Here is a 12,581-nt window from a genome sequence, read left to right as displayed (position 1 = left end):
TGTTCTTGATGGTGGAATAGCTGCCCAGGTGATAGGCTGCGGTGTAGGCTGAAGAGTATGAACTATGCTGTGATTACCTGTATGTTGCTTGCTGTAACTACACTTGCCTATGCTATGTACCTGGTATGCTGTGACCTGCTCCAAAAATAAAGACCAAGGGCCAGATGAACTAACATCCGCAGCACATTGCCAGCTACGCAGAGATAATAATCGCACATGCACTAACACGTGCGATTATTTTCGCAAAGGACAGCTCTTGCGTTAAGAGCTGCCCTTTGCGATGCAGCGGGCGATGTGGCACCGGGTACCCGGCGGCTCCCCTCTCCTCCTGTACCCGGCTGCTGCAGGGACAGGGACTCCGCCGGCTCCTCTTGCCTGCACTTTGAAGTGGAAGTACGGGGCTAGGGAAGAGGAGGTCACTGGTCCGGGCAGCACAGCAGGAGGCTGCCTGTACACAGGTGTGGGGGGGCAGCGCGCATTGTGGTGGGGTGGCGGGGGTCCGTGTGGGGCAGTGGGAGGTGCCATAAGAAGCCCATTGGCTTCTATGGGGTATTGCCAGGTTTTGCTATAGATACTCCCGGCGATGGGGTTTTCCAAAATGCCGTAAAAAAGGCAGTATAAAAACCCCAATAACGGGGGTTTTACTGCATTTTTGCTTTAGTGCATCCCGCTCCAATACTTCATCATGATTCAGTGTAAGTGATTCATAGTAGCTTAAAAATAACATCAGCTCATATAGGGGTTATTGTAGCAAACCTCTGTGTCCCTCACAAAGGTTTAGCACAAATCCTCCATAAACAGCACAACTGAAACAATGATTACAAAAAGGAAGGTCAATATTAGAAATTATGCAAATACAAAAACAGAAAAATCTGGGTGCACATGTAAATCGTTAGGCTATTCAATAAAATCCATCCAATCAGTTCAACACATACCAGAACTTAATGATCTCTTTCCCATCAGTCCAATGAAGGTACCAGACTTATATCCTGAAATACAAACATGGGTTCAGCATTCTGCAGTGTGAATGGAGACAATATTTGCTGCACCTCTTACACTATAGTATATGTTCTGTATCTACAGTAATGACTATCTCCTGGTCAGTAAGTCACTGACTTCCACTTGGATGCATTTTAAATAACTGAACATTTGATGGACAGTATGAATTATTATTATTATTTACTAAAATGAATGCTACAATTTAATATTTTCTCATTTTACCTCCTGACGATGTACTGTATAATAATGGCAATATGTCTCATTAAACATCTATTATTTACTAAAGTGTGGATTTTTTTAGAAGTAGATATGTTGCCCTTAGCAACTAATCTGATTCTACTTTTTATTTACCTAGCACCATCTAAAGTTAATAGCTAGAATCTGATTGGCTGTAATGGGTAACATCCGAGCTGGCTGAACCCGGTAACCCGGTAAGCTCCTGCGTCTGACAGGTGAATGCAGAGTGCCCAGTGCTACCCTGAATATGGGGTTCTGGAGAGCAGGGCAATGAGCATGTAACTCTCCCTGCGCAACAAGCATGTAACTTCTCCTGAACAATGAGCATATAACCCCCAACGGGCAACAAGCATGTAACTTCCCCTGAACAATGAGCATATAACCCCCAACGGGCAACAAGCATGTAAACCCCTGTGACAACAAGCATCTAATCCCCTGTGGCAACATGCATGTAAATCCACCTGGCAATAAGCATGTAATTCCCTGTGGCAAGGAGCAACTAAACTCCCTGGGGCAGTGTTTTATGGGCATTCTCCTAAAAATGCTGGGCGTTCCCCTGGGAACGCAGTCTGGTCGATGCCTGGTTGGTGCGGCCCGCGGACGTCCTATGACTTCAGCGCCTGCCCTGTATTCAGCCATCTCCATCGGAAATAAAAGTCAGACTTTTATTTGTGAACGGGGAAAAAAAATAATTTGATGGTCAGCAACCATATCCCCTCGCATGCAAATGCGGGGATTCGTGTGGCGCAGGGGGAGGAAGACATTCGGTCAGGCAGCGTTTACCTGTTCGCTAGTCTGCGAACATACGCAGCCTAGTGAACAGGATTGAATGAGGCCCCATGTGTACCCAGCTTTAGATTTGATCAAACTGAAATCTATATTGCAGTGTAAAGCCAGTCAGGATTTATCCTGCACAGAAACAAAATATCTCACTCAAATCTAACTCTCTCTGCACCTGTAACATCTGCCCCCCCCCCTCTTGCAGTGCAGCATGGTTCTGTCCTTATGAGAAAAAAAATTGCTTTGCGATCAAGTCTGAATGAGGCCCCTTACCTCTCTCCAAGCTGTGATAAATCTCACATGATGACCATAATGGAATATGAGAGTCATCACAGTGTACTGTAAATGTAACAAAGCTCGCAGCAGCCAGAGATGTTGACACTATCGCTATCACGCTGCAATAAATGACCCACCCAGCTGTCACAGTGCCAGGCTGCCAATGTCTGCCCAATAGATATGTCTGCCACACAGAGCAGCTGTCATTTCTCCCATACCTGTTCCGCTAGCTAAACATTTAATAATCAGAATCTCTATTTTCCACTTAAACTTCCTTATACCGGTTCCACGTCAGCATCCACCAACTGTTGACTTAACATTCAAAAATCATCCAGATTTGCATAATAAAGACTTGGGGGGATAATGTGTTACAGGGATATACATTATTTTCGTCCATCATTTTAGGAATACTCTTTTAGGAATACTGGTTACTAGAGGTGGGGCTGCAGAACATTCCAAAATTCAAAAAGGGGAGCCACACCAACTTCCAGTGAGGTGAGGGAAGGGAAGGGGTGCGGCGTCGCTGATCGGCGGGGTCGCGCAGGACGGCGGTGGATGTGAAAAGAAGCTTCTATGGGGTTACGCCAGCTGGTGTAACCCAACCTGGCAAAACCCCGGTGGTGGGGCTGTAATGCATAAGAAAATGCGTTAACCTCCCCTCCAGTGTCATTCAAAATCAAATTGGTGGCGTTGACTAGCGGGGTTCAGCCAAAATACCTGCCTAAAACATTTTGTGTAACAATAGGTGTGTAAGGAGGGGGAGCCCTGCCTATTTTGTCAGTCTCGACTCCCAGACCCCACAATTGCTGATGGCAGCCCTGGGTTTTCTGAGAGAGAGAGAGAGAGAGAGAGAGAGAGAGTGTCAGGGGGAGAGTGGGGGGCTGGCAGCTGACTTAACCGGATGTCATCTGCCCGCCCTGTCCTCGCACAGGTGACCCATATAGGTGACTCTGAACTGCAAGCGCTGGAGAAATCATTCAATTTATTTCTCCGACAATCAAATGATTTCTCCCCGCCTGCGTATCGATGATTATGTAAATCATCCATTCGCGGCTGTGCAGGGGGTCGTGCTTGCGAAGCGCTGGGGGCGGCCGGCACTGCGGCTGGCGGCCGGCGGCTGATAGAATCGCAAGGCTATGAATTTTGTATTTTGCAGCCTTGCGAGTCAATCAGAATAAGGTCCTAAATCCAATGTGACTTTGCCCAAGGAGGACAGCAGCAGCCTCATTTTGGGAGGGTTTTTAATCAGAGGCAGTGCTGAGAATGTGAGATCTCCTACAGGGCAAGGTACAGAGGGATAAAAACAGGCTTTCCATGAGGTGTAAATATATATTTTTTCTCCCACTTGCAGTTACCCATTGACTATTAATCCTTTAACCTAAGCCCTTATGGGCACTTCCCCCATTAGAGCTTTCAGATTATCTAAATCCCACAAGACATCTAATACCAGCAAGTTGGTATGTACTCTACCATATCATTTTTCCCTATTGTGACCACCTCCAGTTGAAGACCACATATATTATGGGTACAACTCTCTGATAATCCAGATGCCATGACTAGCGCGCTTACCCCCTTGGGGTTTACATGTACTCTCCTATCAACTTTACATGTACTCTCTTGGCGCAATGTTCCTACCTTTGCTTTATAACATGTCCTTACGTTCTAAGTTATACATATGTATGATCTACATGCAAGGCTTTGCTACTAATATTGTCACTTGCTTTTATCCACTATGTTAGCGACTTTACGGACTTTAAGTTTATACTGCCTTTACTCTGTGTTCTAACAGTGTAATATTCTCCTGTGCAGTTTGTGGCCAGTAATGACAAGAGGGAGAGGGCCCCCTGTCTAAGTGACCCGGGCCCCCTGAAGGCTTAATCTGGCCCTGACTGTACCAATACAGTGCAATGTAATGTGTATAATGGACACTATTGTGGATGTTATGTAACTGTGCTGTGAAATTGGGACTGGTACTATTCTGTGGCCTTGCCCCTTCCCCACAAAGTCCCGCCTCTTTATTTTGGTGTATGCTATTCATTTTTTTTTTATAAAGGGGGGGGGGGGGGGCAATTCTCCTTCTGGTACACCATAATGTTTAGTTATGGCATGTTCTAATATAATATAACAAAATGAATATTAGTCACATCTTTACCATATTCAAAAGAGTAGTGTAATAACATCTGTATACATTACTGCTACTATCACTAATAGCACTATACTATTAACTTTATTATTATTATTATTATTAATAATAATAATAATAAAAATAATAGTAGTAAAGGAGCCCATAGACGCTCCATTTTAGCCGGCTCCGTTTTGTACTATGCGATGCGTGCTCCCGCGCATCACATAGTACGGTACAAAAAGTATGTGCTGCACGTACTTGTACTAGGTACACATCGTATCGGATCGCAGTGCATGCACAAAGCATGCGATCCGATACGAGTGGTACTTTAAAAGTACAAAACGGACAGGCAAAACGGACCGTGTATGGGGGGCTTTATAATAATAATAATAATAATAATAATAATAATAGTAGTAATAATAAAAATAATAGTAGTAATAATAATAATAATAAAAAATAAAAATAATAGTAGTAGTAATAATTATAATAATAATAATAATAATAGTAATAATAATAATAATAATAATAATAATAATAATGATAGAAATAATAGTAGTAATAATAATAATAATAATAATGATAGAAATAATAGTAGTAATAATAATAATAAAAATAATAATGATAGAAATAATAGTAGTAATAATAATAATAAAAATAATAAAAATAGTAGTAGTAATAATAATAATAATAATAATAATAATAATAATAATAATAATGATAATGATAGAAAGCACATGTTGACACTTTCTATTCTTACCCATAGTTCTCTTTCCTGGAAGTCCATAAAATTTATCAGGTTTCAGATTTCTTGCAATTCTCAGTATATATCTGTCATATGTTGGTTCCTCTAGATCCGCCTAAAGAAAATGATTTAAAAAAAATATTACATATTTCATGTGATCATTTCTAAGATATTATATACACAGAGGCGTAGCTAGGGCTATTGTCACCGGGCGCCGGAGCCGCGCACTCTGCCGCCGGCTCCCCTGCCCTGCCGCTCCCCGCTGTGTCCGGCATCAGTACCCCATACCACATAAAAACCCGGCAAGCGCTCTCACTGAGCATGCGCTGGTTTGGAAGCCGGTGCCAGGGATGCGTGCCATGACATCACAACGTCATGGCGCCGCATCACTGGCACCAGCATCTCTAGCCGGCGCATGCACAGTGAGAGCACTCGCTGGGTTTTTGTGGCAGTACAGGGTACTGATGCCGGGCACAGCGGGGAGCGGGCGAGCAGGACAGGGGAGCCGGCGGTGTCAAGGGGTGAGCAGCTGGAGCGAAACATGCCCTTGCTCTGGGCACTGTGGCACCTAGCTACACCACTGTTTATACATTGCCATGTCAATTAGTAATGTGGCTTTGAGCACGGTGCCTTAGAATTCTTCTGCTTGTGACTCAAATACAATTTCCCCCTCAGCCCCTATTTTATCAGGAGATTGTCATTACTTGTGCAAACAAAGGAAATGGTAAATTAATTGGAGCTGGGGAAAATTATGTATAGATGGAGGAGTTGTCCCCATTTTAAGAATTATATATTTTTAGGAGGTAAAAAATGAAGTCATACTTACAAATATTTTTTAGTGGCCCCTCCATGAGAGTCCCAGAGGGGCCCCAATCTCGTCATAACACTCTTTTTAGAATTGCAATCAGCAACCTTTGAGTGGAGGAAGACCTAAAAAGCATCCAACCCCCAGTGTTCAAAGCCACAAATGGCAGAAGTTTTTAGCTGGGGGTGGGGCTGGTGGACACAGTTTGAATTAAATTGCATTATCTAACCTCCCAGCCACCCATCGTAGTCAACAAGAGGGGGGAACCCGAAGCCCGGCCAACTTCTGTCGGGAGGCTTGGAAAGCCAACCCAATTCATGACTCTCCTGGACCATCTGGGAAAGTTGGCACGTATGATTTAAGTGGATTAAAGAAAAACATTTGTTAACAATAGGGTAGATTCAATTCAGTGCCAGAACCAACACCAATAGTTACCCCTCACAACTGTATGGGGTACAAGGGAATACATGCAATGCTGTCATCACATCTATCGTGTTGGTTTGAGTTCCTAACCAATGAGTTTTAACCTCGGGGTCAATATAGTAAGCATCTAGAAAGTGCTTTGTCTTTCATTTCTCTATTGCATCCCAGAAAATGATAGCCCGAATTTTATTAGTTGGTGAGCAACATCGCCTCTTTTTGAAATTTTTAGAAGCTTTAGTAAATGTATTCCCTTGACTTCAGATACTTTTAAGGGGATATTTATGTTGGGATTCATAAATGTCGGAACGTCCTGACTCGGAGTCGGAATCCCAGGCCATTTTCTTCTGGTCCGACAGTGACTCGACAGTCGGAATTCAATATTCAGACTGTCGAGTGTCGGAAAGTTGATGAAAATTTATGAAAAAAAAATTATGAAAATTTATGAAAAAGGCCGCTGATTGTCGAAAAACGTCCGTGAATTCGACAATCTGCGGCCGTTTCCCACTAAACAGATCCGACTTTAAAAAAAGTCGGATCTGACATTATTCAATGCTGTCGTTAATGGCAGCATTGAATAGGTGAGTGCAGATATTTCCCCTGTCGGAAATATCTGCACATATTGAATAGTCCCCTTAAAAGTTAAAAAAGTATTTGTTTCTAACCTGTATCTTTTTGTTTAAACTTAAGGCTTTATCCTGTGATCAAAGCTTTGTCACCGCAGTAAAAGGAAATCTATTCCCCGTTGTTAGGTGAGCGCGGTACTTCTCTGAGTCACATTGATAACAATTATGTGCGGTAATGGCTCATTCTCCTCTTGTCAGCATAGAGCTGAGCATTCCGTCACCGCAGAGCTATTTATTTATCGCTGCCATTGTGAAATTGACTTTAACTTAATCACATTTACTGTGTCAGCTGCAGTTAGGTTTTCTGGTGCAAGTTCCACACATCCCCTCGTATTAAAATGACACTTTAATGTACAGAGCGGGATGAGAAAATCCTTTATTTTGAATGACACCGCTGTTCATGTATGAAGCAAAGTGTTCTGCATCTATTGTATGATGTGACTGTCACAGTGATCCAGTGATCATGGTTTAACCAGACCTAGCCTTAGCGCTACTGTAGGCAGTCCATGACATCTACAGGCTGTCCCGCTTTCTGCTGGAACGGGAACTGACTTTTTTTTCCTCCGGACGTTCCCGCTTCCCGTCTGGGGCCGGCAGTGTCCTGCGGCAGGGGGACAGTTGGGAGTCCTCCCTGTCACCAGTGAATAGACACTGTTCGCACAGCATCTATTAATGCCCCCACAGCGGCTAAACTGTGGGCGTGGCCTCACGGGAGCATCAAGATCATAATCCACTCACCCTTTCTGCTAGACCACACCCCCAACATTTCCAGATATGTGGATCAACAACAGCTGTAGAGCTACAGAGACTCATAGGACACCAGTTGCCATTGCATGCTGGGACTTGTAGTTCCACAATAGCTGTAAAAGTCAAGAGCATGATAAAAAAAAACATCATACATGGATGGAATTTTGTCCCCCAAAGAAACATTGCTGCTTATGGAAAATAATGTTCCTTTCTGTACCAACTCTCCTGTCCATATGGACATCCGATACAGTGGGACACGATTCTTAATCCGGCCTACTTCTTAGGGGTAAGGGTCATTGGGTTAACCAAATTTACAGTGACATGCACTGGGTTGACCATTGAAGGTTTACAGGGCTTAGGACTACACCTGAAATAGGTCGACACGGCTAAGATCGTCAGGAATGCAAGGTTGAAACAAGCATTAGGTCGACAATGGGGAAGGTCAACATTCAACATGAGTTTTTCAAGTTTTTTTTTGTCCCGAATGTCAACACAGTTGAAATGGACACCGTCAAATTGTACCGCTTCCCCTTGCATGGCTCACTACATCTACAGCATTGAATATGGCACGGTGCCTCACTGCGCTTGGCACACTATTTTATTCTCCCACCATGCCATAGTGGATGATAGGGCATGAGAAACCTCCTGTCGGCACATGTAGGCTAAAAATAACATGGTAAAAACCCATTCGACCTTTTGACTGTTGACTTTCGCGTTGTCAACCTAATGCTTGTGTCAACCTTTCAGCCATATTAACCTTCAGTGGTTGACCTAATGCATGTTGACCTAAATGGGGTCGACCTGGTGACCATATCCCCTTCCCAGTGAAATGGGCATGTTAAGTTTTGTAACGAGTGCCATATATACAGACACTTGGCATTATTCTGGTCCATACGCTGTGTTGCCTGCATTTGCACAGAGACCAATGTATTTTTAGCGCACATGCGCATTTCTATGCATGTGCATACGCAGGGTGCATGCACCCACGGCAAACATTCTGTTAGCTGGGTACTCGCACCCAACACAGTGGGCGGTGGGGCACCGGGCAGTCCCATTAGTATATGGGAACGCCCAGCTTTTCATGGGAGTTCCCATGAGAACGCTGGGCATTCTCATGCTAATGCCAACATGACGGACAGGTGGGGGGCGGCCAGCGGACATAATCGGATTTCAGGTGCCCACCCACTTCTCCCTGAACATGGTCGGCGACCATTGAAAGATGTGGGAGGTTCCCCCTGGCCTGTGAATGGATGTTACTGTGTAACATACAGGGGCGGATTGGCCCACCGGGAAACAGATTGCCATAGGCTTCAATGTTAAAATATTTTTAACATTGAAATCGGGAGCATCGCGTCGGTCTTGTGCCATTATAATGGCACAAGATGAGATGGACTCAATAAAGTCCATTTTACATAGCAAACAATGTGAAATGGGCCAATATGACCCATTTCACATTGTATATGGCCCCGTCATGGTTAAAAAGTTAACCAACCCCATTGTGAGCGTCACCCCACGATTGACGCCAACCCGAAGCGTGGCGAGCGCAGCGAGCCCGCGAGGGGTGGCGGTGTGCGTCCTCCGACCTTTTCATACCCCTACTATCTACGTCGGCGTGGAGTTGAGAATATAAAGTGTGGCGAGTGCAGCGAGCCACCGAGCCCGAAGCGTGGCGAGCGCAGACGCGTCCCCTTGCAGGGCTCGCTGCGCTCGCCACGCTTCGGGCTCGCCACACTTTATATTCTCCACGCCGACGTGGATAGTAGGGGTATGAAAAGGTCGGAGGACGCGTACCGCTGCCACTAGTGGCGTCAATCGTAGGGTGCCGTTGAGGGGGTAAAATTGGGGGTCTGGGGACTACTTTACATTGAATCCAATGTAAAAAAGGGTCCCTGGGGTCCTATTCACATTTTATTCAATGTAAAAATCGGGTCGACACGATCACCCCGATACAAATTGGTGTGGCCGTGCTAGGAAACAAGTACCGTGGCCGCAGCCCAGCCTGGTCACAGGTGTGAGGCATATGTATAATGGGCATCACGGTGTGTGGCATATGTATAATGAGCATCACGGTGTGTGGCATATGTATAATGTCATCACGGTGTGAGGCATATGTATAATGAGCATCACGGTGTGAGGCATATGTATAATGGGCATCACGGTGTGAGGCATATGTATGATGAGCATCACGGTGTGTGGCATATGTATAATGGCATCACGGTATGCGGTATATGTATAATTTGCATCACGGTGTGAGGCATATGTATAATGGGCATCACGGTGTGTGGTATATGTATAATGGGCATCACGGTGTGCGGCATATGTATAATGGGGCATCATGGTGTGTGGCATTTGTATAATGGCATCACGGTGTGCGGTATATGTATAATGGCATCATGGTCTGCGGCATATGTATAATGGCATCATGGTGTGCGGTATATGTATAATGGGCATCACGGTGTGTGGCATATGTATAATGGGCAGCACGGTGTGTGGCATATGTATAATGGGCATCACGGTGTGTGGCATATGTATAATGGGAATCACGGTGTGTGGCATATGTATAATGGGCATCACGGTGTGTGGCATATGTATAATGGGCATCACGGTGTGTGGCATATGTATAATGGGCATCACTGTCTCCCCTCCTTGAATCCACCACCACTTTGTGACTCCCCTCCCTGCATCCCCTGCCACTCTGCATTCCCCCTCCTACCCTGCATCCTGTGCCACCATGCTCCCCTCACACTCTGCGTCCTGTGCCACCCTGCGTAAGTCCTCACTCCCTTCGTTCTCAGCCACTCTGCATCTCCCCTCCCAGCATTCTACGCCACCCTCCATCCCCCCCTCCCTCCATGCATCCTCTTCCACCCTGCCACTCTACTGTGTTGCGAGACCCCCTGTCACCCCCCCCCCCCCCGTCTCTATCTCCTCAGCCCCACAGGCTGCAGAATAAACGCTGTACGCATACGCCTATTCTGCAGCCTGAGGGGCTGGGGACATAGCCAGCAGCTCGTTGAAATAGGCCAAACCCCCATATTGATAGGTCACGTCCCCAAAAAAATTTGGCCGCACCTGCGGCGCGCAACATCACCCCCCCCCCCATATTAGGGCTGCTTCAAGATATTTCCCGGAGGGAGACCAGAGTAACCCCCCCTGATATGGAGTTGTTGGAGAAATAGGTGTAAAAGACTCTAAAAAAATGGAAGAAGAGCATAAACAGCTACTTTCAAAGAATTTTAGTCTGTTTCGTTCCTATGGTATTATTAACATCAATAACATACATTTCCACTCGTTTCTAGTCAACTTTGACCATCTCACAACAATAATGTTTTCATCCAGACAGGGTGGTGTTTCATAAACTATAAAGCAATGCTCCAAACCGCTCATAATGCAAGGAAAGGAGGTGCAAGATGGAACTGTCGTTGGGTTAAAAGAAAAAAGCGCACCAACCAGTACAAAGATTGCATATATATATTTGTGTGTATCAAAGGGTTTACAGATACTTCTGAAAAAAGATGCTTGTGAAAAAAGGTGCTTGTGAAAAAAGATGCTTGTGAAAAAAGAGCACCAAACAGTACAAAGATGAAATCTATTTTGCGCTTATCACAGGGCTTACAGATGCGTAGAATGAAAAACAATGCTTGTAAAAAAAAGATGCGTGTACAAAAAGGTGTTGGTGCTGTAGATTGCAGGCTCTTGGCTCTAACAGAGAGAACAGAATGGACTACAGTAGTTTATCCAAAGTTTAGCCAAGGTTTCTGAATTTTTTAAAAACTTTTGATGATTGCGCTGCAAGTGACATAAGGGTCATAGATGGTGAAGGTCCCTACCTCCACTTGCTATGGCTTTACAAAAGGTACATATGGCTTTACAGTTGTTGTCTGGATTTGAGTAGAAATTATTCCACACCTACCCATCCCCGGCCGTGACATGCTGCTGGGGGAGGTGGAGCCGCACGGAGGACAGGGAGGGGGGTCTGCATCTGCGGCGTGAAACGGGTGGCGATCGAAGCCCATAGGCTTCTATAGGGTATCGCCCCCCCCAAAGGTGGCGAGACCCTGCCTTGCAAAGTTGGGGCAGACGGATCTTAGTACATTAGAAAATGCGGTAAAACCCCCAAAAACAAGGGTTTCACCACATTTTTCCCTTAGAACATCCCTCCCACAGTGACGTATACATAGTTGGGATACAGACAGTAGTCACAGTCCCGTATGTGCAGTTGGATAGGGCCAGAAGTCACGGTAATGTATACATGGTGGGGGTACGGGCAGCAGTCATAGTACTGTGTATACAGTGGGGTGGGGCCGGCAGTCACAGTAACGTACACATGGTATGGTACGACCAGCGGTCACAGTAACGTATACACAGTGGGGTGGGGCCAGCAGTCACAGTAATGTATACATGGTGGGGGTACGGGCAGCAGTCATAGTACTGTGTATATACAGTGGGGTGGGGCCGGCAGTCACAGTAACGTACACATGGTATGGTACGACCAGCGGTCACAGTAACGTATACACAGTGGGGTACGACCAGAAGTCACAGTATCGTATACACGATGGGGGTATGGACAGGATGCACAGTGCAATGTGCACAGTTGGTCTATGGACAGCAGGTACAGTGCAGTATCCACAGTGGGTTATAGCCAGCAGTCACAGTATACACAGTGGTGCACCAGCGGAGCATGCTTCCAGCCACTTGCATCCCTGCACCTTATATAAGATCCACACTGGTTGGCCGGTGAAAACCTGAACGCACAGCTCTGCAAATAAGCAGTCATGCGAGCAGGTCTGAATCAGACAGAATGAAAAGTTTTCACATAAAATA

At 45.4% G+C, this 12,581-nt stretch overlaps 1 protein-coding gene across 1 annotated transcript in view; it reads right to left on the bottom strand.

Moving 5' to 3' along the window:
* Nucleotides 1-777: 777 nt before the first annotated feature.
* Nucleotides 778-12,581, bottom strand: part of LOC146005823 (uncharacterized) — a 35,138-nt gene continuing 23,334 nt past the window's right edge. Inside the window, exons 3-5 of the mRNA XM_083145250.1 lie at nt 5,175-5,274; nt 936-989; nt 778-806 (exon numbers count right to left, since the gene is read on the bottom strand). Of these exons, the coding sequence (XP_083001376.1) occupies nt 778-806; nt 936-989; nt 5,175-5,274 (183 nt within the window). The remainder of the gene's footprint in view (nt 807-935; nt 990-5,174; nt 5,275-12,581) is intronic.

The sequence above is a fragment of the Crinia signifera genome, chromosome 5 (assembly GCF_055691185.1).
Source record: "Crinia signifera chromosome 5, ASM5569118v1, whole genome shotgun sequence".
Lineage (NCBI taxonomy): Eukaryota > Metazoa > Chordata > Amphibia > Anura > Myobatrachidae > Crinia > Crinia signifera.
This window is presented reverse-complemented; position numbering and strand designations above follow the sequence as displayed.